Source organism: Scardinius erythrophthalmus (assembly GCF_964197995.2).
Source record: "Scardinius erythrophthalmus genome assembly, chromosome: 2".
NCBI classification, from domain to species: domain Eukaryota; kingdom Metazoa; phylum Chordata; class Actinopteri; order Cypriniformes; family Leuciscidae; genus Scardinius; species Scardinius erythrophthalmus.
The window spans coordinates 40,885,550-40,913,360 of NC_138222.1; the positions used below are offsets into that span (position 1 = coordinate 40,885,550).

The window sequence follows — 27,811 nt, forward strand, 5'->3', positions numbered from 1 at the left end:
AATAAAGAATAACAACAGAAAGTCTAATAAAACATTTATTTTAATTTTAAACAGAGCACTGTCTTGGGTTTCAAGGCCAACATGTCTTTGTAAAACAATTCTGAATCAGAATACAATGTCTAACTTTAGAAGTACTGTACTAGCAATTTCTTTGCAAACAAACTTTATTTGTGCAGGTGTCGAGAGTAGTGACGGGGACACGCTAATAGTGATACATTCAGAGTGAAGAACACATGCACTCATGCAGACAGGTAATAAGGTCATACATAAAACTCATAGTGACTCTAAATTCTTACAGCATAAACCCCTGTGCAAAAACAGCAATACCAAGAAAATCCTTAAAATATGTGCTTGTAACAGTAATAAAGGGCTAGATAAAATGTTTTGCTTTTTAACGCAACATTTCTCTTTAACAAGAGAGAGTGGTCCATGCACATATTTTACAACACCATAACAATGGAATAACTAAAAGGGTGAAACTAAGACGTCGAAAACTTAAAGTGTGAAATAATGGTTGAAAGCATAATCTCCCACCTTTCTCTCGACTAGGAGCACATTAATAAAAATCAGGACAGAAATGTGATACAGCAGAGAATACGCGACTGTGTTGTAGAATCCACAAACCTATCAAGAAAGCGCGGTGATAAATAAAAGATAAACAAACATGTGACCTAGTTTATGTCCTCTCTAATCAAGATCTCCTTGGTAGTCAGCTGAACACTGTCCAGGTGCACATGGTTCAGCTTTCCAGACACAAATTAAACCTTGGCCAAGACTAAGGAGTTTTTAAATGGCGAATCATTGCTAACAGTGCAGTTTAATCCAGGATCCGGCTTCATTAATGGGCCCAGGAAACCAGTGTGTTTGAGTTACCCTATTGCACTGATCTCAGTTACTGGCTTCCACAATCCTAACCTTGAGCTGAGCCATCACAACAGATATGACGTATAAGAAAGTATAAGAATTGTCTTTAAAAATGCAGTTTTAACTTAAAACCTTTCAAACCCTTAAATACATGTCTTTGACTGATAAATTGTTCTCCAATCTATGCAAAAGTCTCTATACAAAATAATATATGTCCATCTGCTAAAAATATTTCGCACTTTACATTTATTCTTCATCAGTAAACGTAGGCTGGTATTTAATACTATGCAAATAAAGTTTGTACCAATCAAATCATAATATGTCTAATGGATATCATGCACACATTTCAGGTATTTGTACAGTAACGCAGCTGTTTGTTTCAGCTGTCTGGAAGCACATGATTCATCCACTGAATTGTTCAGATTGGCAGACAGAATTAGATGCAGGCATCCCACAAACTGTCTTCAGTGAAGATCCCTTTGTTATCGCAGTTCTTCCCATCACGAATACAGCTCTCCTCATGGCCTTGCAAGAGTTTTCCACAGCCAAAAGCCTACAGCTTCAGACCTTCGCGTTAGGACTGCCGAGGCCAAGGGCCTGCACCACATCCACACTTAGCCCACTCTTTAGAGTCCTCCGCACTGCAACACACAATGCACATTATGTTATACTGTAAAATAAAGCATGCAACTCAATGTCAGACAATCAATAAGATGCCACTTGCACACGTATAAAGACTGGAAATAATGATCTGGAACTGTGAAGGTGTGAACACGTTAGCGAATTTGCAAAAAATGGTCCACTGTCTTAATTAATTCCACTGTCCATTGTCAATAATGTAGCAATGTATGAAGCACCGCTCACACAGAAGTCACTTTCAAACCAAGCAGCTTTCTTTTGGTCAACATAGCAAATTCACTTGAAACCGTTGTGAAGTTAGGAGTGCAAAAATCTTTCGCCCTTGCCTTTATGTAAAACGACCACATGGATTTTTACTGAAATTACTGGATTTTACACGTGAAAATTCGCTGAACAGCTATAAATGTGACTGCACATAAAGACATACTGTAAAGCACTTCAGAATAATATAAATAAACCTAAAAGGCTTTTCAGGTTTGGAGGTTTGTGTGCTTTCGCTCTCCTTTTTTAAAAGCACAGTTGCAAGAATGTGCCCTACAAAAGGCTCTTTGTGGTGTACAAATTCTGAGATGTCTAGCAGTTCAATCCGGTACAAGCAGAAGTAAAGAGGTGGCACGATATGGATCTGACTGGGAGATTTAGGGGCTTTTGAAAGCCAAGCAATGGTAGAAGCCAGATTACATTGTGTTTTGGATACAGATAGTGTTGAATGCAAACAGTGACTAAATCCTTAATCTCATCCCCCAGGTTTAGGGCTAAAACAACCTTCAGAACTGGCTATGAAGTTCAGTGGTCAAAAAAACAAATAAAAAATGCGTTGACAGTTAAAATGTACTCACATGACTTTCGGTTAAGCCGCGAACGCTTCCGTGTTTTTGGACTAGACGCCCTCTCTGTGGGATTCTGGGTGACAGACTTAAACAGACGATCCATGATCTCATCTGTGGCATCATCCTGTGAGCTGGCGCTGTCCTCTTTGGCTACAGACATGGATGTGCTAACCCTGCCTAAACCTGTGTAGAAATAGTACAACAGAGCAATCAAATCTTTGCTTAATTACAATAGAAACAGGTCCAAGATCCTTCAAGGGAAGCGTTAAAATGAGTCAGGCAGTGGTGCTACTTCTTGGCAAGCTGATGAAAATCAATCATTTGTAAAAAGTTAATAGATATTCAGGCAAATGCAGTGTTGGGTGTGAAGCTGGAATCCTCATGTCTGTCTTGACAGTTAGCCCTCTACAATCACTTCAAAAATACATTATTACTTAGGCTACTATTTAGTCCATAATAAATCTGTTAGTTGAGCTAACCCACTCCATGCAGCCTGTGCGGTAGCTCTACCTTCATCATCATCATCATCATACTGTGCTGATTGGCTCTCTACTGGTGAAGTAGGAGAGCAGTCAGAGTCACAAGGCCCCTCTGTGAGATCAAATGAGCCAACCTTAATGCTTTCATTGATTACAAAAGCTTTTTCATACATTGAAAGCTGCACAAGTGCTTAATCTTTGCACACATCCATGCTCCAAACTCTATACCTTCATCACTCCACTGAAGGGTTGGTGAAATTGGAGGAGTGTCACCACCAGTGGTAAGAATCTCTATAAAGGACACCCCCAAAAATTAATTAATAAATAATAATTATAACAACGAATTAATTAACTAAATCAAATTGTCATTAGTCTGGGCTGGACTTCATAAATCATTGCAGTGGTAATAAAAATAAAAAGAAAAGAAAATGTTAAGACACAGAGCATCATCTGTGTTGGGCAACTAAACTTATTGTGATTGAAACTCAGCGAGTCCTCAGTTCTGCTTCTGGAGATCAGCTAATGAACGTTTCTAAAGCAGGTGTGTTAGAGGAGGGATGGAACTAAATTCCACAGGAAGGTTGGGCAACAGCAGGACTGTCACTGGTCTAAACAGCTAACTCCATCTTATTCCCTGGATATGCAGCGTTGTGTTCTCTTACTTCGTACAGCACGGCTCCTGCGCAGCATGCTGTTGTCGTTGTTGGTGATTAGCAGGTTTTTCATGTTTTCATGCTCCTCTTGGGCTGGCTCTGATTCTATTGTTGAAGAAACTGGGGATAGGCTGTCCTCCAGAGACTGCTGTGGAACTGCTCCAGAAAACTTCTCTGTCTGTGAAAAGATTCAGAGAGTATAATTAGTTACTGGTAATGGTTTGTCTCAATCTACTTGACGACTGAGGGTGATACTGTGGGGTTGTGGACAGGGCCATGAAATAGCCATGATCTGGGTTCAATAACAGTTAAGCTCTATTGATAACATCTGTGGCATAATGTCGATAAGGGCCGTCGTAAGAGGGGGGACAACTGAGAAAAGTGTCCATGGCCCTGTGTAGTAATGGGCTGGCTAAAAGCTTTATAGTGTTTGGAGCTGTCTTCAATATGAAAAGATGGATTTTGAAATCTGTTGTTCCCGACACAGAGGGCGGAGCTTCAAGAGCTTGTGTGTTAGAAGCTCCAATCATAGATCTCATATAGAGCTGGTAAGTCCCGCCCCTTCCGATAACCCCACTGGACCTCTAGGTTGAAAAATCGTCAATGCAAGTGAATAGGAGAAAATAATTATTTTCTGGTCCCGTTTGAATTTTGCCATGAATGTGAACATATGTTGTCTGTGAATTTTTTATATAATTTTTTGTGTAAAGAATGCTAAAATTTAGCTGGTAGAAGTTTGATACAGTTAGACTTTGTGTGAGAGCACTTTGTGGACTACAACTCTTCGCTGCTTTCGACGCGAATCTGAAGAAAGAACAGCCGATTTGGTTTGAATGTTGACATTTGGGTACAAAACACACAGGCATCTCGATCTGTCTCCATAGATTATCGCAGCATTAGCACCGTGATTTGACAAGTGGAGGAAAAATGTGTTAAGGGGTGACGTCACATAGGCGACATGTAGTCTTTCTCGTTATGTCTTTTCCACAACTGCTTGCCGAAGAATCATACAATATACTGTCAAACTCGTAACATGAAAAATTATATAAAAAATTCACAGACAACATATGTTCACATTCATGGCACAATTCAAACGGGATCAGAAAATAATTATTTTCTCCCATTCACTTGCATTGATGATTTTTCAACCTAGAGGTACACTTGGGGTTTTACGGATGGGCGGGACTTACCAGCTCTATAGTCACTACTGGAAAGGGTTCAACTATGCAGAAGATGCTGGAAAACCAAAGAATGTGCAGGACGGGGAATATTTTTCTGAAGAACAATGGGGAATCTCAGGGGGAATCATATCCCATAAAAAAAACGACACGCAGAATAAGGAATATGTAAACATCCGATATATAAAATAGCTAAGTCAGGGCAGTACTAAATAAAACAATATGCAATTTTTATGATCCTAGCTAAAATTTTACAGATTCTGCAAGGTATGTTTTAAACATATGACCGCACAGTTTAAACTTTATACATGATGGAATAAAAGTAGTAGAACAGAATCAAAAGGATATTTGTAGGCAAAGTATGCTTTAAATGTATGATACTTCTCAAGAGATTTCATTCCACACCTCTGTGATCATCTTGCCCCGGGTTTTGGTGCGCTCCCGGTGGACAGCACGTTTGCGTTTCTGGGTGAGGACTCTCTCTCGAGTGGTGCGGTACTCCAGGGCAAACTCACTGATGATCTTACAGAACTGCGTTACTTTAGTGTCCCGCACTGAGTATGAGGGCTGGCCCAAGTATAAGAGAAAGGAATGAAACCTGCAAAGTGGAGGAAGTAGAACTTAATATATTGTATGCTCAAGTTCATCCTAATTAAAAAGTGAGGCACAGTCATCATTCAAGCTCGTCAACTTACAGGGCGGCATTCAAATTAATTTGGAATCTTTTTATTTAACATGTTAAAATGGATTACAGTGGGTTTTTGTGTGTGTGTGTGTGTGTGTGTGTGTGTGTGTGTGTATTACCTGTTAATAATGCGTCTGTGCACTACTTTTAGGATGATGATCCTTTCAGTACAGTCTTTCAGGAATTCTGTCATTTTGTTTTTCAAGTTAGGTTTCGTTTCATGTTTGGCCACTACTTTCAGGTTGTCCCAGGAGCCTTTGCATTTTCTCTCCAACTGAATCAGGTTTTCAGACAACTGCTCAAACTCTACCTTTGGGAAAGGAAAGGAAAGGAGGGAGTGATAAATGATGACAATGAATCCTAAAGGGTTATTTGGATAGTCACCATCAATGGGAGAAAAAGAATAGAAAAGAAACTTGTGTGCACTAAAATAAAACCTAGAAAAAACAACTACTATAAAAGCTTAAAAGGGGGATAGCATTGAACATTTCTGTACAAATGAATAATATAATGTATAATAATTTAATGAAGATGGAAAACAAACAGGACAAAGAAATCACATAAAAAATGCATATAAAGAATTGTCTGAGGCACATACTTTAGCAGAGCGTGTAATAGCAGGGATCTCTGAGTAAAGGTCTGTCGTATCTGGGTAATTTTCCACCACAAAATTGCAAGTATGATGAAGCAGAGACTGCCTGTGTACTGTGTCCTTTACCTCAGTTACCTTCTCCAAATAACTGAGCTCAAAGCCCTTAGCCTGCAAGAGAGATGAGAAGTGCTAATTAAAGTCATGTGATGTTCAGTGAACTACTACATTGGCTTTGTTGGCAATTTGTGAGGAAAAGCATATTAAGATGGCTACTCATTAAATAGAGTGGCATAAATTAAAGTACATCATGTTCTGAACAGTTATTAACTACAAACTGTCCAGATTTGTTTTGAACATGGCACCGTAATAGACATTAAGACAAAGAAGTGGTAGTGCTGTAAAGACCTCATTAAAACCGATGACATATTTTATGATTCACGAAAGAAAAGTGTTCCCAAATATTCAATTATGTGAGATGTTCAGAAAGCCTTTTATTCTTAGTGTAGCATAAAAAAAAAAAATATTTTCTTCTATACTGGGATGTATATCCAAGTGAAACAGCTCATTGAATGAGAAAAAAAAATGCAAGGCTGGACTTGATTTTGTCCATCGGGAATTGATTGGATCGTTGTGGTTTGCTGTGATCTCATGTGAGTGACAGGTTGTCCCGCTCTCACACCAGTAAACATCATCAAAAAACAAATGTTGCTGCAAATGGGAGGGGAAGTTATTTTTTATTAAAGATTATGAGGGTACATGAATTAAAAAATATATAAAAATAATGATGTGATCATTTCAAATATATACTGCAATATTCCATTAAAAAAATAAGATTTGTCCATTTTGATTTCATGGTATCTTTAAAGGAGTCTGAATTGATTAAAGAACTTTCAAATTTGAGGGTAAACTATTCCATAAAATTGAAAATATATTTTGACTGCCCTGGTTCTATGCATAGTAGTACAGCCTAAATACAATATACACATATGTTTGTAGAGTTCAAGAGGTCGTCATATACTACAGCATAGAAAATGTGTCATGCAGGGTCTTAATCATATCTTATCTCCCACAGGCAACAGCAAAGGATTAAGGCATCATCACAGGGCTGCTCTGACTAATCACATGTGACCATCAAGCTTCAGACCAGTGCACTTGCCCTTAGTACAGGTGCTTTAAATGTAACTCTGCTCCTAGGACTGCGGAGGAGATGGAACACTTACATTGGAGCTATTGAGGAAGTTGCCAATGGCCAGTAGTGTTGCAAGGATATGCTTGAAGGTTTTGTTCTTGGCAAGTTGTTCCATACCCAGTTTGAGGTCAAAAAGAGGCTCTGCGATCTCCTGCAACATTCATATGTGAGGGATAGAAAAAGAGACAGACTGAGAAAGAATGTTTGGAAATGAACGTCTCATTGGTAACTCACTACATTCATTACCAATCAGGTCAACATAACTGAATTTAAAAAGCCTAAATTACTAAATTCCATTAATGTTTCTTTCAACGACCAGTCAGAATGCAATACTGAAACAGGACTGTGAATAAGTCTGAAATTAGATAAAGAAAGTCAAAACAATAAATAGAATCTCAACATGGTCATACCAGCAATATGACAAAAGACACGTGTTCTATAGATAGTTACATTTATTAATCATAATAATAGGTATAAACAATGCTTCAACTAATAATATAACCAATTAACTGTAGATCTTTAAGTTTACCAAGCAACGCAGCATCAAATATGTTTATCAGCATTTTACAACTGCTTCAAATGCAGCTTGTCCAATCAGACTTTAAAGTAGGAACTATCATATATATATAAATAATATAATCAGAAAAAGTCTTTAAAGTCCAATCAGACTTTAAAGTAGGAACTATCAAATATATATAAATAAATAAAATGCTCACAAATATATACTACCTTTGAAAGTTTGGGGTCAATAAGATTTTTTATTTTTTTTATTTGTAACTTTTATTACTACTAATACTTTTATTCAGCAAAAATGCATTCATTTGATTAAAAAAGTGATGGTTTTATAATGTTATTCCATGTCAAATAAATGCTGTTCTTTTTAACTTTATATTCAACAAAGAATCCTGCAGATTTCCACAAAAATATTAAGCTGTTTTCAACATTGATAATAATAATAATGTTTCTGGAGCAAATCAGCATATTAGAATGATTTCTGAAGGATCATGTGACACTGAAGACTGGAGTAATGTTGCTGAAAATTCAGCTTTGCATCACAATGAATTACATTTTAAAATATATGAAAATAGAAAATGGTTCTTTTAAATTGTAATCATTTTTCACAGCATTACTGTTTGTACTTATTTTTGTTCAAATAAATATAGTCTTGGTGAGTATGAAACTTTTAAAAAGAAAAAAAATCAAAAGACTCAAAAGTTTTACCACATGATCACCTATGCATGGTGTGATATAACCTAGATTAATACTAGTCTAGGATAAATAGTTACTGCTTAGCTGAATAATCATTTTATTATGATCAAACAGGATTTCCATTCTTAATTAAATTAGGAAAAAGTTCTGACCTTCTCCAGGGTCTCATAGTTCAGTTTAAAGGCCCAAAGCTGTAATCTGGCTGAAAGGCCACTGATGGAGGACAGAGTGAGCAGGAACTGCTCTGCTGTACCCAGCGGTACGTCAGGGTTGGCCAGCTGTGCCTCCTGAATCTTCTGTTTCTCTTCATCTGTCGGAGTCATGGTCAGGATTTTCTACAGGCAGAGGGAAGACGAAAAATGTACAAAAATATTTATTCTCAATACAGAAAAAAATGAATGCTAAATGCGTGAGCTACTACTGCCCCCTGTTGGATGCTAGTGCTACATTACCTCAATGCCCTCTTTACTGATGGCAAACTCATCAAAGGTGAGGATGGCACTCTTGATGACATGTACAGCAGGCAAAACAGTCATGCCGATGTTGATGGCATTGCTTCTCTTAGGATCAAGCACTGAAATTGCTGCTTTCTTGGCCTCAGCACATTTCTGTATGAAAAGGAGAAAAATGCAATTTACAGAAACAAACCTAAATCATTTATAGCATGCACTCACACTTACTGTAAAAAAGACTAAAGCTGTAGCTTTAACATTAACTCATCTATACATTCAAAGGCAACCATTGATCTATGGGTAATACAACAGCTTCAATAATTAATTTATTTAATTAATTTATTTAATTAATTTAAGAGTTATTTAAATAGCTTTAGTACATTAAAAAATTGCTATTTTTGTGTAAACCCGAAATGGTTTATTCATAAACAGGTTTGCCAGTTTGGGTTGTTTGGCACAATTTTTGTTTTTCATGTTACTCTATTTGTATTTCTTGATCTGTATGTGTAAGATCCATAAGACTGCATACAGTACCTTTGCTGTATAAGATTACAATCTGTATACAAATTTATAAAAAAAAAAAAAAAAAAGAGGAAATGAATAAAATAAATGAATAAAACACTGATCACTAAAAAAATAAACAGGTTCGCCCATCGCACCTTTGCTACTGGAAGTTCCTTGCCCTTGGACTCAAACAGGTGCTCCAGCTTAGCTGTATCAACTGCAACCTTATCAAGCGAAGCCCACACTGTGCCCCGCCCAAACTTGCACTTCCTGGGGCTGTCGGGCTGCTTAAGCTCCTTCCAAAAGAGCTTGACCGTTTTCCGTTTCTTTAGAAAAGCCGGATCAATCCCCTGAGATGGGGATGGAGGAAGGAGTCCTGGAGGAGGAGGGGGCACACTCAAACCTCCAGGAGGAGGAGGAGGAGGGGGAGGGGGTGGAGCTAGAGAAGCACATCCAGGAGGAGGAGGAGGAGGTGGTGGTGGGGGGGGGGCAGGACCCTGTCCTGGCACTGGAGGAGGGGGTGGCAGTACTCCATTAGGCAAAGCGGTGTCAAACGTGTCTATATCCAGCACATCAATATCCTCCTCCTCCATCAGATCAGAGAAGTCAAGATCTTTAATCCTCAGAGGTCTGGAACTGGGCTGCAGCTTCTCCCAGGCATCCTGGTTACCCCTGGACAATGGTGTCATCATCGTCTTCTCCAAACTCTGTGAATGAGTCTCTGCTTCGATACTGTACTGTGGACGCACCTTCTTGAGCATTTGTTCCTCTGCCAGCCTGGCGCGAGCGGCCTGAGCAGTCCCTCCGAGGCTCTCCAGCTCTGCCTGTCTGGACGTGTCCTCTGTGGGCTGAGAAGAGCGCGACTGCAGTCTGGAGAGCCGTCCGGCCATACTGGTGATCCCATGATCCTCTAGTGCACTTTCTAGACTTGGTCTTTTTAGATCTCCAGAGGAGATGTTGTTTTTGGAGTAGAGCATGTCCAACATGAACTTCCTGTCATTAGAGAGGGTGCTGTGTTGTTCCGCTGTACTGCCCTGACGCTGCAAACCACCCTCTAGAGGAACGTGAACAAATCATTCAGTGCTGAAGGGAAATATTAGCAATGCACAATATATCAGTACCATACAGCTTACTGGCCAATAAAAAAAAAATATATATATATATATATGATTATTATAAATTAGTATCGGTTGAGATATATAAATAAAGATATAAAAAAAATATATATAAAGGGTTATCGGCCGATAATAGCTTTATATAGTTTGATCTGTGGCCTCTAAAAAGATGAAGTGCATAGAAAATTTTCTCGCAAGTTTTGCCAACTAAATGCATCGTTTTGGGGGGAAAAAAAGATTGGGAGTGTTTCCTGATAATATATATCTAAAAATATAACACTTCACATTAGAATTTAGGATTGATAATCAAGCAGTGATCTTCATTCCAGATCCATATACAGGATGAAGTATAATAGCAGCATGCTAAAGAGACATCCTACCTTCAAAATGCCCAGTGCAAGCACAGATCATGTTGTTCCCACACGCTACCATCCTCTGCTTCAGTAACCCAGTGCACACTAACAGCAGTTACTCTTCTCAGCTCTAACAGCACTGTAACCATCAGAGCTAACTGCCTAAATCCTCAGTAAGCAATACGGAAACTGGTCAGGGGAGATTCCCATCTCGAAATCTAAATAGTTTATATCTGGCCTCTGCTTCAGCTAATTTACTCTCCCTGGACGAAAGGCCCGTTAGTGGCTGTCTCATTTGGATCACGGCCACTAGAGGAAGAGATGGAATCGCTCTCAAATATTTCCACTTTGGAGATTTTTGTTTGAAATGAAGCTCTTGACTTCCCAAAGAAGCCCTCACACAGAAGTAATATCCTGACTATTGCTCTGTGTGTGAGAAGTTTATTGAGCAGGAAGCTAGTTAAAGAAATCTACGGGTCAATAAATGTCAAGTGGAGGAAAAAAGTTAAATTAATTGTACACAATGTGTCTCAAAAAGCTGTCTGCTCTAGTTCAGTGCTTGAAAATACAACTGAGCTCATGTTTAAGAGTGACTCCTGGGATGTTGATGATTAACTGCATGTTCATGAATCTGAATAAATGAATAAATCTCTTGCCTGCTTCATTGTGGGCTGTCGTTGTGTCCTCTTGCTGCTCCAGGGTGTGCCTGGTCAAGTTTACCCCCTGAGACTCCTGACCACTAATAGATCCTGCAAGACATACACACATACACATATTGAAAGAAAAGGAAAAAACAATCTCACAAATAAACCAAACCTGTATGACTTCCTTTCTTCTGAGGAACACAAAAGAACAGATTTCGAGAAATGTGTCAGTGTTTTTGTCCATATAATGGAAGCCAATGACCACCAAAACATTCTTCAGAACATATTTTGTGTTCCACGGTAGAAAGGAAGTCATACTTGTTTGTACAACAACATGAGGGTGAGTACATGATGATGATTTTCATTTTTGGGTGAACCATCCCTTTAAATCTCTCACAAGATATTTGCCTGCATACAACGATTTATTAAAATCTCGATATTTTTAGTTTTACTGTTGATGAAAGACAAATGCAGCAGTGATGTGGACTAGTGGTTACATGCGTGTTGTCCAACTATAATTTCTGCTTCCATAAAAAAATCACCTCACGCTAAATTAGAAACTGTCAACCCTGCAAGACCTATGATTCCAGAGGAAGAACACACACACAAAAAAAATATCTCAACCATACAGCATCAATCAAGTTGAGCAACTTCCTATCTATGCTTGACACAAACCAGATGACAAAAGCAGTAATTAAAAGTGTGCAGTTTCAATAAGCAGTCAAACCATCACAGTTGGAATGCTGCTAAAAGGGTATGCATCTCAGCAGGACACATTACATAATCATGGCAAACTTGCTCTAGACCAATCAGAGCACATTCCAGACTTGGCAATTAACAGTATGTGCAAAAACCTCGAGGAGATGACATACAATACAAAGTGTAGACAAGCTCAAGAAACAGTTCACACAAGCAAACAGACTAATAAATGACCACAGATAGTCTCACACACACTCATATGCATTCTGCTTTAGTAAAGCTTCATTGATCAGGGGGAAAGCAGAGAGATTAAGACGTTGAATAATGACTGGAAACTTGACGATTTAAAGAAAGACAAGCCGAGGAAGAGAAGGAGCGTAACAGGACAAAAAGAGAAGAGAAGTGGAGGGATAGAACGCAGCAGGTTCAAAAGAAAGAAATCAGGATACATCTTTGAAAAGGAGAACATTATAATATGACAGTGTAAGGAATCAGCACCTGTGGTGTCTGAGCTGGAGACCGGCTGCTCGCCTTCAGTAGACGTCTCTGCTTCTGTAGACTCCACACTCTCCCTTAGAGAAGGTTTCTCATGTAGGCCAAATGACTTCTTTTTCTTCTCCCACTGGGACGCAGCCAGAGTACGCAAGAACGTGTCTCTATAAAGCCATCGGAGAAGAAGCACTCATTTACTGAGCTGTAAATGGAGGGTTGGGTGCAATAAATGTTCTGATTCTGAGAATAAGTTGTATAGTAGACCTGCTCTGAAATGAGTGGTTGCAGAATACAGTGAAATGGTAAAATAGTTCAAATTATAAAGGCATACGCTAAATTTAAGCCTTATGGACCCTTTTGGTTTGTCCACACTTTTCTTCCTTTTAGTACAATAAACAACAAAAAGAGAGATTATTTCAGAGGTTAATACACACTTTCCTGATAATATGCAGTTATATTTCAGAGAGACAATAGATCAGACATATTAAATTACACAAAAACAAGACACTGAAAGGCAATGTTGCATAATAAATACATACATTTTACAAATCTATTGCACCCCACCACAGAAATACTGCCCAGTGTCTGACAAAGACCACCACCACTAAAGCCGCTTGTCTCTTACAACCCCAAAACCACAAGCCACCACTATATTTCCCTGTAGATAATGTAGAAAACACTGCATGATTCGTTCTTGTTTCAATTACCACAAAGCTGATCAGGTTTGATTAACTTAGAGTCAAGCATCAACTCTCCCCACAGTGAACCATCAGAAGAGTTGTGGTAAAAGCTCAGTTACACCGAGGCTTGTGTAAAAGAATGAAACGCTTCACATGAATGACATACTCATCATGAAATCTTTTGAAATCTTTTTGTTTGTCTTAAAACTTGCTGACAAAGGCAGCAAATTATACAAGAATATAATTTAGAAACCCAATTCCACCTCATTGAAACTTGTTCATTTAAGTTTGTCACCATAATAGAATCATTAATATTACAAGAATGACACTATATGAAATTAAAAATTAATTAAAAAAGCTAAATTAAAGGTTAACATTCACATACAGCACACAAACCCACACAGCCTCAGCTTCTGAGCATAGCAGCTGAATTAGTCCCCAAACACCTGGCCGCATGCTGATATATGCAGAAAGATAGCCTGTAAACGCAGTATACTTACTCTAAATTCCTCAGAACCGGCAAGTCTCTATTCACACTCTCTGGACTGAAGAGAAACACTTCAGTTTACACACAATGTCCATATCAATTCCTGTTAGCTTCACTGCACAAGTCTCATTCAGTATTTAGAAAACGCCTTAAGAAGAAACTGTGCACATTCCATTACATCTGGTTTAGAAATTTAAGTGTTTTTCCTTTAAGAAATATATATATATATTTTTGACCCTTTACAAACTTTTAACTACTTTTTAATCATTTGAGCTTTTAGAGCTTTGAAAAAGAAAAAAGATTTTTCTGGCAATTTCAACAATAGCAAATTTTTCCATGAATATGGAGATATGATTGCAGCCCACAAAAACAAGAGATAGTCATCTTTGAGTAACAACTTTAGATGAAAGAAGAACTTTACTTTTCCCATGATAAGACAGAGAATAAAGAATGACGACGAGGGGGGGAGAGAGTCAGACAGGAAAGAATTATTGTCCATTCACGACAATAAAAAGGTATTTTTAAAAAATTCTGCACCAATGTTCTGTCTGAAATATAAAAAATAATAAACATCTGAAGAGAATAACAAACTTAAAACTCAAAAATAATTTTATTAAAACTTTTTTTTATTTTATTTTTGTGGATTAGTCTTATCACGTTAGCGGATTTAACAAATCGATCCAATTTATTCTCAAATTTCCAGCCAGTAGTTGTTTCCTCCAACCCTCCCTCCTTATGACTTTGTCTCCCCAAAATGACTAAGCATCACAATGATTTAAAGTGCTAGCACCTCCAAAAGCCACATTCTTTGGCCACACTGCAGCTACTCACCAAAAACTGTCTGCCTGGTGCTGTCTGTAAAAGGAGAGAGAGAAGCAAAGCACAGGAATGTTGGGCGCCACAGAAGTAGAGAGAGAGATTAGGAGATGTGCCAAATATTATGAGGGAAAAGAGAAAAGGAGTGAGAGATGCAGGAGGAGAGAGAGAGAGAGAGAGAGAGAGAGAGAGAGAGAGAGAGAGAGAGAGAGAGAGAGAGAGAGAGAGAGAGAGAGAGAGAGAGAGAGAGAGAGAGAGAGAGAGAGAGAGAGAGAGAGAGAGAGAGAGAGAGAGAGAGAGAGAGAGGAGGGGGGGGGATACACGCAAAGAGAGACAGAGAGAAAACAATCAGGTAATTGGCAAAAACAAAGAAAAGTAGAACAAAAACAGACAGAATATACTGAAGAAAGCAAATCTGCTCTGAAAAAGTAAAAATACAAGCAAAGAATATTTGAGTGAAAGAAGAAAGATCAAAGCAAGAAATCCACCTGATCTTATTCAAACAAGAGGACTAATCCTCAGTTTAGACGTTTTTTACAAGTTAACAGCATTTAACTAAAAGGCTGAAGACTAAAACACCAATTTCAATATTTTTTGAGCCATCAAAAAGTGAAAACTTACCTATAACTGCAGTTATTGCAGCAGGTTCCTCAAATGAAATGTTTATCACAGCTCACATTGTTCACTATCCTTCAACTCATTCAAGACCTTCAAGTTGTTCCCAAAATATTCCCACGCCCTGCCTCCTCTAATACCTACAGCTCCTTTCACATCTCTTTCCTCTGCCTTTTCCCCTCATTCCTCCTATAAGAGCATCAGTTGTTTACTTACTTGAAGGCTCTCTTTCCCTCTGTCCGGCTGGGTTGCTCTGCGGCTGACTGGGCAGGGATCTCCTGAGGAGAGTCCGTTTCTGTGAAAGACGGTCTGCGGAGAGACAGTCAGTCAGAGCAAGCTCAAGGCTATAGCACTGTACGGGCAGTTTCATGTGAATCAGGTCCACACATACACAAACACAAAAAGAATGTGCATGCCAGAAAACGTCTCTCTCTCCATTCACTCCTAAATACACATTTGAAGGGACATTGTTTTATTCTATAAAACAAATAACAGTCTTATTTTGCATTTATCTGATAAAAAAAAAAATACAACATTGTATTGTATAACATTGTATAAAAACAGTAACATTGTGAAATATTATCATCATTTCAGATAACTTCTATTTTAATATATTTTAATAAATTATTTTCAGCATCATTACTCCAGTCATCAGTGTCACATGATCCTTCAGAAATCATTCTAATATGCTGATAAGACGCTCAAAAACATTTCTTAATATTATCGAAAACTGCATAATAATTGTTGGTAAAGTGTGCTAATTTGTTTTACATGATTCTCTGATGAATAGAAAGTTCAGAAGAGCAGCATTTATTTGACTTTTTTTAACAATGTAAAAGTCTTTATGGTCCCTTTTGATCAATTTAATGCATACTTGCTGAAGAAATATTAATTTCCTTCCAAAAAACAACAACTTTTGAATGGTAGAGTATGGTAACAGTATATTTATAAATTATAATTAACTAAGTAGATGACATCAATGAATAAACTAAGTAACAATAACCTTGCTGTACTGTAAATAAAAAAAAAACTATAAACTTCATCTATAACTATTATTATTAATAAAGTTGACAAATGCTTTTAATTCATATAATTGTTTATTATATCAGTATCACTTCATAAACTGATAAATGACGATCAGCACTGGGCAGCTGTAACACCAGTACGCTAATCTAACATGTGATGTTTCTTCAGATGGATCACATTGAACCCTGTTGCTTCATTAGAGTAAGCACTTTTATTTATCATTTCGCAGACGAGCTGACAACATTGCTGCAGTGAGCAGAAAACTGTGAGAGGCTTCTTCTGCGGTTCTGCTCAAGAGAGCAGCTTTCAGGACTTCTTTAGTGTGCTACAATAATCCACTTCTGCCACTGCCAAAAACCTCCCCGTCTCCATTTGTTCAGAGTACTATTATGTAATATTCATACTCCGTTTCTGTATTATTGTTATATGTAGCGACTTGATCACCTTTTATGTTTGTAATGTACCTTGTCTAATGTCAGATATTAATGCTAGTGAGACAAAAACTGTCAAAAAAAAAAAAAAAGTGTAAAATGTAATTGTTAGTTAAGAAAAGTTTGAAATGAAATGAATTTGTTGAAGTTACCTTGGCCCGCTGACCGAACACCTGGATCTATAATCAAAAATCCAGATTATTTCATGTATAATCTGGAACTCTAAACTGGCATCAGATCAGTAGCCGGGACAAGCTCAACAAACACCAAATAATTAGTCAAAGGCTTAAAAGCAGAAGAGATGTAAAATGTGATACAGACCTGTTGGAGATGCTTGAGGTTTCCTCAGTTATTGACCTCTCCTTTTTTAACCTCCGTCTAGAAATCCCCATGTGAGCTATGTACTGACTCATAAAAGAGCGCCCCCTAGTGAATGACCAAGGATTTGTGGGAGGGAAGAAAAAGAAATAGAGAGAAAGAGGTGGAACAGTGATGGTGGTTACATGGACAAACAGAGGGTTAATATGTTGACAGGACCAAAACATCAGCAAGAATCAGAAAAACAGTCCCAGTCACCACCCAGAGTCATAGAGAAATATCGCAGCACTGAATTAGAAGAGGAGGAAAACGGCATGTGAATAGAAATGGTTCAAATTAAGGATACCAAAAGTGATCGGTCACCAGTGTTAAACAAACATTTCAAACACTTACTCTAAAGGATTATTGGATGTGTCATAAATTTATGTATTGTATATAATTATTTATACATTATTCAATTTAGTTATCTATCACTATGCATATAAAAATATGCATACGTCATTAAAATTATCTAAGAAACTAAAATTTAAATTGCGGTGTTATTGGATTTAATAACTGTGCTTGTGACTGGCCATGTTCCTTAGTGACAACACATCAAACTGGCAAAACATTTTGAGGAAAACAAGCTCAGATCAAGAGAGCCGATAGGGAGTCAACAATTGTGCCCAGTTCAGGACCTTAAAGACCAAACACATCCTGTCCAACCTTACAAAACATTCCTGTAGCCCTACGCAGAGAAGAAAGCTTCCCAAATAAAACATTCACTTTCCACATATATGTGCAAGGAAGGACTGTTGACTCAATGTGCTATTTCAAGTGTTGCATTTGGCCAAAGTGAAATGTCTTATTGTGACTTGGGTAAACTGGAAGAAAAAAAAGCAGCCAACCAAAACTTCTCACATACCCCATCTATAAAACCCTGCATGGAACACCTGACAATATGAAAATGTTAAAATAAATGTACAAGTTCTTAAGCAAAAGTAATGCCGTTCACTCACGCAGGTCTGTGTTACCAATCAAATGGAAATACTTTTTTTTTTTTTTTTTTTGCTCCAATAAGTCTGGATAAGCAAAATTTTCTCTGCACAAATAATTGTGTTTATATAAATGGCTTATAAAGAATGAGAATCGTGGATTGTTTGAGTGGCTGTACTTGTGCGGCATCTTGGGTGCACATGGTAATTAAATAAGACTCATGGAACACAGAAAATAAAATGAGCATCTACTAATGAATCCAGGTAATTAGGTCATCTGTATAAGGACTTACTTTACCAGCACAGTCTGGAGAATTAATATTTGAGTCTGATAATGCCTGTGCAGTAAAGCTGCAAACAGTAGATGAAGTAGGTAGATATTACTCATGAAGTATTCCATCATGTGTGACAACCATTACATTAAAAAGAAACTGTGCAAGTATTACCATTAGAGTGTGATTAATAGCTTTACTGTATGTCTGCATAAAAAAGAGAGCAGAAGAGTGCAGGAATGTGTGTTTATCTCTATCACACAGCCATCCACACAGGACAAATCACAAACACGCATACAGCCAAAGAATAAACAAATATGGAAGGAATGTTTGGTTTGCTCAGTAAAATTCCCTACTGTCAGTCAAATAACAAGGTATGTGAGTGTTTGATTCCTGTGGGTCAGGTTTTACTAAAAATAAAACTGAAAATATAAAAATGGCCAAGTCAAAATATTAATAAATACAATGATATACTAAGTATATAATACTAAAACAACACTGCTGTGGGTATGTGTGGAAATTATTTTTTATCAATTATACAAAATAGTAAAGCTGTTACTGATTGATTTACTAGTTGATACACAAGCTACTTTTTTCCTGCAGTATGAACATGAATTTAATCAATTTGATGAACCCATGCAAAAAAAAAAAAAAAAAGTAAAGAAAAGAAAAAAAAGGGAAATGTTTTTGTTTGTTTTTGAATTATTGGCATTATAGGGTGAGAACATGGGAGACACACCTTTGCCTTCTTTGGACAATCCTTCACAGACTGGATTCACATCTGAGACAATAGTGTAACTAAAAATCAAACCTAATTATCATCCTTCATTAAACCTTTTCTTTCATAAAGTGCCAGAGATAAAATAAAGTCTGCTTAGCTTATACTACCCCAAAGTGGAAAAACATTATAATGCACTGGGAGCATATTTACTGTTGTTTTTCTCTTTTGGTTACTGAAAGGTGTTGTATAACAAAATATATTATGATTTGTTTATGAATGTGTAATAATGCATAAAAACCCATCACACTGTTAATACTCACAAGTTATTTTCCTGCTCAGAGGTGGCGACAGTCTCGGCTCCGTTAGTCACCTGAGCGAGGGGTGGAGTTGGGGAGCCAGATGTTGTAGAAGAGGGGCTGGTCAACACAGGACTGCCAGGAACAGGAGAATTAGAGGAATCTGACTGCAGAGGGGAGGCTGTGCGCATCACCTCTGAAACACAGATAATGCAAGTGAAGTGTTAATGCTCTAATCTGTTAATATAGGATCTGAAACAGTGATGTACAGACACTGGATGTGTGAAACAAGCCAAACACCTTCAGTGAACAGCAGAAGGTACAAGAACGGGGACGGAGAGAGAGACTGAATTGAAGATACCTAGTGTAGGGCTATTAGAAGAAACGGATACGGTTGGGGAAGCGGGTCGAAAGGAATTATCTGGAAGACTGTGAGAAGATGACCGCCGGCTCCTCCTGCCCTCCTGCTCGCTGGGGGTCAGTTTCCTTCTGTCTCTACGGATGTTAGGTGTTGCGTCATCCATCTCGTCATCTTCATTCCTGAGGGCATTCTACAAAATACACAAAACACAGAAAACATTCAGTAATTTTAGAATTACAATCTCGATCAAAAGTTTGGGTGAGATTTTTTTACGTTTTTGAAAGAAGTCTCTTATGCTCACCAAGACAGCATTGATGATCAAAATACAGTAATAACGGAAATATTGTGCAATAGAATTACAATTTAAAATAACTTTTTTATTTTAATAACTTTTAAAATATTATTTATTCCTGTGATGTCAAAGCTGAATTTACAGCATCATTATGATTTCAGTCTTCAGTGTCACATGATCCTTCAGAAATCATTCTAATATGATGATTTGCTGCTCAAGAAACATTTCTTATTAATATTAGTGTTGAACACAGTTGTGCTGGTAACCATAATAGTTATTTTTAGGAATCTTTGATGAATAGAAAGTTCAAAAGAACAACATTCATTTGAAATGGAATTATTTTGTAACATTATACTTTACTGTCACTTTTGATCATTTTAATGTCTCCTTGCTGAATAAAAAATATTTTCTCTTAAAAAAAAAAAAAAAGAATAGTAGTGTATATGTCTGAGAAAGGTTGACAGACTCCATATGAAGCGTATGAGGTGCATTGAGAGTTTACTTCATAAATGGTGAACTGCTGTTTAAGGTCACCCTCTGTGCCACTGCTAGCCATGTGTTTCTGGATGATGCCTTCCATTCCTTGCTGCTCCAAACAGTCCGTCACATCATAAAATGAGTCCTGATCTGGAAGCGCTGCCAGAGTCTGAGAGGACAGATTAATACATTCACATCAAGAGCATTGAGGTGCAGCATTGGTAACTGCTGATGTAGATTGATATATATAAGTATATCCATGTTGTAGTACTTTGTTGATGAGGGTCATGGTGTAGATGAGCAGCTCTGTGTCTGATCCATTCTTCGCAGACAGGATATCTGTTAGGTACGTCCAAGGTTTCACATCTGAAAGAGACAAATTATGCCATTATATATTACACTGTAGTTTATCTCAAAATAGTAATAATGGTTCAGCAATAAGGATGGCCAAGGGACAATGTGAGAGCATTTCAGCAAGCTGACAGAATCAAACAGGCCAGTATTGTGGTCTTCCTATATTCATTACATCTTACTTTTTGCCTCACAAACAAAAACATCTGTATTTTTCTGATACATTGAAAAAATTATGTGGACCAAAATACACTGCTCAAAATAAAGGGAACACTTAAACAACACAATGCAACTCCAAGTCAATCACACTTATGTGAAATCAAACTGTCCACTTAGGAAGCAACACTGATTGACAATCAATTTCAAATGCTGTTGTGCAAATGGAATAGACAACAGGTGGACATTATAAGCAATTAGCAAGACACCCCCAATAAAGGAGTGGTTTTGGCGGTGGTGACCACAGACCACTTCTCAGTTCCTATGCTTCCTGGCTGATGTTTTGGTCACTTTTGAATGCTGGCGGTGCTTTTGTGAAATTCGCCACTGGCGCCCTGTGCTCTTCACAGATGAAAGCAGGTTCACACTGATCACATGTGACAGACGTGACAGAGTCTGGAGACGCCATGGAGAACGTTCTGCTGCCTGCAACATCTGTGAAGAGCACAGGGCCCCAGTGGCGATTTTGCCAATCTTGGTGTTCTCTGGCAAATGCCAAACGTCCTGCACGGTGTTGGGCTGTAAGCACAACCCCCACCTGTGGACGTTGGGCCCTCATACCACCCTCATGGAGTCTGTTTCTGACCGTTTGAGCAGACACATGCACATTTGTGGCCTGCTGGAGGTCATTTTGCAGGGCTCTGGCAGTGCTCCTCCTGCTCCTCCTTGCACAAAGGCGGAGGTAGCGGTCCTGCTGCTGGGTTGTTGCCCTCCTACGGCCTCCTCCACGTCTCCTGATGTACTGGCCTGTCTCCTGGTAGCGCCTCCATGCTCTGGACACTACGCTGACAGACACAGCAAACCTTCTAGCCACAGCTCGCATTGATGTGCCATCCTGGATGAGCTGCACTACCTGAGCCACTTGTGTGGGTTGTAGACTCCGTCTCATGCTACCACTAGAGTGAAAGCACCACCAGCATTCAAAAGTGACCAAAACATCAGCCAGGAAGCATAGGAACTGAGAAGTAGTCTGTGGTCACCACCTGCAGAACCACTCCTTTATTGGGGGTTTCTTGCTAATTGCCTATAATGTCCACCTGTTGTCTATTCCATTTGCACAACAGCATTTGAAATTGATTGTCAATCAGTGTTGCTTCCTAAGTAGACAGTTTGATTTCAAATAAGTGTGATTGACTTGGAGTTGCATTGTGTTGTTTAAGTGTTCCCTTTATTTTTTTGAGCAGTGTATGTTGAATTATCTATCTGGTGACACAGATGAGGACTTTGCAAAACAAAAATGTCTTGAGATAGTCTTGGAAGTTTAAGTTGAAATTGGCTAAAAAAAAAAAAAAAAAAAAACTCTGAAAATGGTTTTGTACTATGTGACTTTGTTTTCCCACGAAAGGATGTATATGAAATTATAGTTGTTATGAAGTGAATTATTAATTCGTTGTTATTATTGTTAATTATTAAAGGGTTTTTTTTTCTAAAGAAACTTAAATGTCTAATGATTTTTTTCAGTCACCTACTGAAATACAAAGCCAGTGAAAACGTTAGCAGGGCAGGGTAAAATCTGCTACTGCAAGTTTGGCCAGCAGCAAAATAAAAAGAAAGAAAAAAAGTCTGATAACACACATGAAAAAGGATTTAACGGCCCATGATGGATTCAGAGAATCAGTATTATGAGAGAAGATTTAAATGTTTAACCTCTCTTTCCATCCACAATGTTGACAGCTTGAATGAGGAGTGGACTGTTGGACTCAGTGTATTCCACAAACACTATCAGCAACTTCAGAGCAGTCTTCACAACCAGCCGAGACTAAAGAGACAGAGAGGCTATAAACAGGCAGCACTTACAGTCCTCATACAGAAGATGGCAGTATCAAACATCAATCTGTTTAATGCAACCAAGTACTGCGCACAATAGTGTGTAAGCATGAAATAAATCTGCATCTCTAACATTAATCGATTAAAGTCTGTTTCAGGCTTTATTTCTGATAGTTACAAGATTACTCAGTTGTTCTCATCTCATTTTCACTTCCTCTTTGATATCACGTAGAAGGACATAACCTCAAACTGATGCTCAAGATGACTGAATCCATTACGGTAAACAGGAGTGTACAAATTTCATGTCAACAGATTCACACTAACTTTACATTAAGAAACTTCCAAAACTATGCATAAATATTTTTTAACTTTAATGATGGAAACTCTAAACATGCCTAAACCTGAAATTGGGAAGTGAAGTGAAGTGAAGATTGAATAACTTGATTTTGGTCCAGATTCACACCTACATCTCTGCACTAGCTTGTAGGTTTTTGGCCAACCTTATATTTTTTGCTATTATTACATTGCCTTAGGATGAATTGACTGTTGTGCATTCCTTTTTTGTTTACGCATTTGGAAGACTCAAAGCAACAAGGAAACAAACCCATGAGCTTGTTGTACTGCTGCACTGTTTGAGCTATAGAAATGTATTTGTAATTTGTGTTGGATCATTTAGCAGATAAGCATCTGCTCAATAAGTAATAAAATGATCAGGAATTAAATGATTATCATCAACATCTGCACATTAATCTATTGATTATTAATTGACTGACATGTTGTGGTATTAAAGAGTCAAGATGCATTCATATGCATGAAGCCCTAATGTAACTAATACGGTATTGTGGTCAGTATCTATTTACAGATGCTGTGGTGTGCATGTTTGTGTTGCCATCACTCACCAGGCTGCCACTCAATGTGTACAGCCACTGTACCGTCTCGTTGTGGTTTACAACACCGTTCATTCCATCCACAAACAGCATGATCTGACTGAGAGCTGGGAACAGGACAGCAGATTTTAGCATACAGCGCCGGCATGCCCTTAAGGATCTAGTGATTTGTCCTAAAGCTTTCCTGTTTGCTGGTCTAATTCCAGCCAGAATAAACTTCCTGTAACAGATGGCCTATTTAGCCAAAACGTCCTTTGTGCTATTTGAAGTCTTCATGCAAGATGCGTGGTGTACAAGCATAATAAATACAATACATATTCTGCAATAGGCTGCTTCTTTGGACCGTAATACATACACACATCTAGTGACAGAACCATCAATAACCCAGCTAACATTTTTAATCAGACATGCATGAAGTATTTTGTAGCAATGGTAATATGAGAACAAACCTCTGAGGATGTAGTTCTGGTAGTTATGATCTGCCTCAGCACCCACTTTAATGAAACATGTCAGACCCTCGGAGAGCACAAACTCTGGAACCAAGTCCTTATCATCCTGTGCAATATAAAACAGAATTAAATCTGCTTCTGTGTACAACTATGATATACACTAACCATTCAAAAAGTGTGGGATCAGTAAGATTTTTTTAAACAAAATTAATCATTTTATTTAGCAAGGATGCATTAATGTGATAATATTTACATAATATTTCACAATGTTAATGTTTTACTGTATTTTCGATCAAATAAAATGTAACCTTGGGGATGAAAAGAGATGCATTTATGTTTGCAATGGTATGTTTGACTGTTTACAATCATGATCATGTGTTTAAAGGTTATAAACTGCATAACTAATAATAAAGAGGACAGAATGCTCTCAAATTACATTTAATCATTAGATGCCCTTTATAAGTACTTTGTGGTATTGTTAAAGGGGTCATCACATGAGAAATCAAATTTGCCTTGATCTTTTGACATAAAAATGTCTTTGTACCCTTAAAAAATCCTGCAAATTTCATTTCTTAAAACGTTGCCCTAATTATAAACAAAGATTTTATTTAACAAAACTCCAAAAATGGCTCGTTTGGATATGGGGGGGACTTGTGGCGTCACACGGGCAAATGTGTTTAAATATGACTGCCTCCAAAGTAAACATATCATTTAGTATATTATATTTAAAAAAAATACACTAAATGTGTTTAAAGCTTCTGTAACCTATTAAACGTTAAGGTGGATTGTATTAATATACTGCGTCGTCCTGTAATGGGATACTTCCTCAGGATTATATTTTCTACTCAGTTTTCTCACACCTTCAGATAAAGGTGGAAGTGATCACGCATTGTCCACTTTAATACATATATGTGGATGAGATCAAGTTATTCAGTTCTCTCTTTTAGTCTGTCCAAGCCTAATCCAACTCATTCACATCCCTTTTTCTCTCGTCGTGTGTATGTTTCATGATCTCACCTGGAAGAGTTGCTTTAAAGAAAACAAGGACCGCCGGAGCTCAGGGCCATGGGAGTTATACAACTTCTCTGAGAGAGAGAGAGAGAGAGAGAGAGAGAGAGAGAGAGAGAGAGAGAGAGAGAGAGAGAGAGAGAGAGAGAGAGAGAGAGAGAGAGAGAGAGAGAGAGAGAGAGAGAGAGAGAGAGAGAGAGAGAGAGAGAGAGAGAGAGAGAGAGAGAGAGAGAGAGAGAGAGAGAGAGAATATGAATATAAGTAAATCAACAAAGGCAACTACCTGTACCTAAGAGGCACTTTAGCACTTTAACACATATCTCATCAAGGAAATGGAAATGGCCACCTACTGCACTTAATTTAGCCTACCTACTGACGTAAAGATTAAAGTCTACAGGATGACTGAGGCATTAGTGTCAACAGCTGGCACTTACCTCATCTAGTCTGTCATTATATCTAGTCATTAAGCATCAGATCTTAGGAATTCTCTCACTAGCTTATCATTTTGAGGAATTTAGGAGGAAATGAGAGGTGGTGTCCCTGACTGCCTGTAAACAGTCATTCCAGACATTCATATAAATGCCTTTCACAACAATATCACTGGATTGACAGGTTAGTCATGACACAAAAATAGACATTCAACTAAAACAATTAAACACTCTGAACGTTTGCCTTCTTGATAAGCATTTAAAATTGTTGTCCACTCCCTGACACACCAACTCATTCTTTATTATTACTATTTTACACATTTTGAAGCAAAAGTATAGTAATCAAAATGGTGAAATATCACAAATAGAAGGGAATGTAAAGTAAATCAAAAACAATTTTATAATTAATTTTCTTTAAAAGCTGTCATCTTTTGCCTTCTACATTTTTCCACCCAGCTTCATAAGCAATTCGTTATGTGGGTTAACTTGTCCATCAAAAAGGTGGAAAGGTGGAATTCAATTTTTAGAGTTTTTATATCCAGCTGGTTAGCATGTGAGAACTGAAAGAAATTGGCACAGCAGACACATGATCTTCCTCAACAGCAAACAACGCATGCTACAAACAGCCTTTCATAACTTGACCTGCTGATTCACCATCTACACCAATTAATCATTTGGAAAATTTGCAGACACGCTTTATAAACAGTCATTCCTCAATGCCTGGGAATAGCATCATTTGTAAACAAGTGTTTGTGATATTTTCTAAAGCAGCACAACTTTTGAAACTCCCAGTTCAAAAAGGGTCCAAGACTCAGCAAACAAACAGTGTCTTGCGGCTCTATTTTGTGTAAAGCAGCTTTAAATTCATATTAAACGTATAAAACTCTCAACTTGGCAGATGCCTGGTATAGCCATGAAAAGGGGTTTCAAGAGAACATTGATACCATTTTGATTCACAGACTGGTCATGAACAGTGAATATTTGTACATTTTGTGCCCAAGTTAATGTCCCACGAGAATAAAATATTACTGGCCACTTGAACCTTTGATGTAATGTCATGAAGCACGTCAGATGAAGAGCTTCTGGCTTTTAGCAAAAGCATGGGTTTCGAATAATGTTTTGAGGATCTGTTTTGACAACGAAAAGACCAAAAGTCTGTCACTATGATGTGTTCTGTTGTAGTTACTATCCCTGTGTGTGTGTGTGTGTGTGTGTGTGTGTGTGTGTGTGTGTGTGTGTGTGTGTGTGTGTGTGTGTGTGTGTGTGTGTGTGTGTGTGTGTGTGTGTGTCTCTGTGTGTGTGTCTCTGTGTGTGTGTCTCTGTGTCTGTGTCTCTGTGTCTGTGTGTGTGTGTGTGTGTGTGCGCTGAGCCAGGCATCTGAGCTGGTAAAGTCCATGACAGCATGGAGAATGATGCAGTCCGTCGCTGACAGCTGCTTGCTACTGATAACGTCACACACACAGTTCAGTGTCAAAAGAACACAGACATTACAGATGGTCTCCAAACACACACCTGCTCACACAACACAAACTGTTCACTTATATATTGCATTTATGAAGAACACGTGTAAATGTGATGCTGCTACTTGGATGGATGTCACAACAAGCAGCCAGGAAGTCATATGCCACACACACACAAAAGAGAAGAAAGCATGGTTTTACGGAGAAATTGTGGCACACATATTCTCTCAACATCTCACTAAGAAAAACATATACTTTGCACATTCTTCACATGCAAGCATATATCCTTTCAATAAACTATTTTCAACCTCTTATTATACAGGGTAATAGATCTGCCAAAAAATTTTCGCTGTCAGCAAATGGGGTACCATAAACTTCCCAGTCTAAAACTGTACATAAATGAGGCTGAATATCACAGTAGATTCCCACAGTTGTGTTCTTGAGAGAGTGAGGGTAGATGGGCAAAATATTAAGAAATATATAAAACAGGGATATTCTGAAAATAAAATGACACAAACATACCACCAAAAGATCTGTGTGTTCCTCTGATGCTCTTACATGCAGGGTAAACCAACAGAGAACAAAGCAAACAACTACTGTTAAACCTATAAGATCACATCATGAAACATCACTGAGGGGGAAGTCCAAAACAGAGTTTTGAGAGTTCAGATGCAAAAGCCTCTAAGTGCCATCTGAAATTTTCTTCTAGAATGATCATTTCTATCAAGCTCGTATATTTAAGTTCAGCAATCGGACGGATCATTCTAGGTTCGTCTGAGGATAAGCGAGTGACAAAACCAAATATGACAGAGGACACAGAATCCTTGAGAGAAACTGTGACTTGGCACATTCTTCATGTCACACTGAATGAGATTATTCTCTCAAGGCCTCTGTTTCTGCAT

The 27,811-nt window shown here is 38.0% G+C and overlaps 1 protein-coding gene across 7 annotated transcripts in view; it reads right to left on the reverse strand.

The window, feature by feature from the left end:
* Window positions 1-17: 17 nt before the first annotated feature.
* The window catches only part of fhod1 (formin homology 2 domain containing 1), a 51,499-nt gene continuing 23,705 nt past the window's right edge, over window positions 18-27,811 (reverse strand). The window contains exons 4-30 of one of the 7 annotated variants that reach the window (XM_081357038.1): window positions 25,031-25,098; window positions 24,014-24,119; window positions 23,577-23,671; window positions 22,558-22,669; window positions 20,615-20,709; window positions 20,369-20,512; window positions 19,575-19,764; window positions 19,238-19,409; window positions 16,954-17,058; window positions 16,785-16,811; window positions 15,392-15,484; window positions 14,576-14,599; window positions 13,758-13,802; window positions 12,584-12,741; window positions 11,399-11,491; window positions 9,430-10,328; window positions 8,771-8,926; window positions 8,471-8,653; window positions 7,141-7,260; window positions 5,927-6,088; window positions 5,448-5,638; window positions 5,049-5,241; window positions 3,475-3,643; window positions 3,041-3,103; window positions 2,844-2,924; window positions 2,343-2,516; window positions 18-1,505 (exon numbers count right to left, since the gene is read on the reverse strand). In XM_081357038.1, coding sequence (XP_081213164.1) covers window positions 1,426-1,505; window positions 2,343-2,516; window positions 2,844-2,924; window positions 3,041-3,103; window positions 3,475-3,643; window positions 5,049-5,241; window positions 5,448-5,638; window positions 5,927-6,088; window positions 7,141-7,260; window positions 8,471-8,653; window positions 8,771-8,926; window positions 9,430-10,328; window positions 11,399-11,491; window positions 12,584-12,741; window positions 13,758-13,802; window positions 14,576-14,599; window positions 15,392-15,484; window positions 16,785-16,811; window positions 16,954-17,058; window positions 19,238-19,409; window positions 19,575-19,764; window positions 20,369-20,512; window positions 20,615-20,709; window positions 22,558-22,669; window positions 23,577-23,671; window positions 24,014-24,119; window positions 25,031-25,098 — 3,998 coding nt within the window. In that variant the 3' untranslated portion in view covers window positions 18-1,425. The remainder of the gene's footprint in view (window positions 1,506-2,342; window positions 2,517-2,843; window positions 2,925-3,040; window positions 3,104-3,474; window positions 3,644-5,048; window positions 5,242-5,447; window positions 5,639-5,926; window positions 6,089-7,140; window positions 7,261-8,470; window positions 8,654-8,770; window positions 8,927-9,429; window positions 10,329-11,398; window positions 11,492-12,583; window positions 12,742-13,757; window positions 13,803-14,575; window positions 14,600-15,391; window positions 15,485-16,784; window positions 16,812-16,953; window positions 17,059-19,237; window positions 19,410-19,574; window positions 19,765-20,368; window positions 20,513-20,614; window positions 20,710-22,557; window positions 22,670-23,576; window positions 23,672-24,013; window positions 24,120-25,030; window positions 25,099-27,811) is intronic. The other 6 variants (XM_081357039.1, XM_081357042.1, XM_081357040.1 and 3 more) reach the window with 6 other exon arrangements.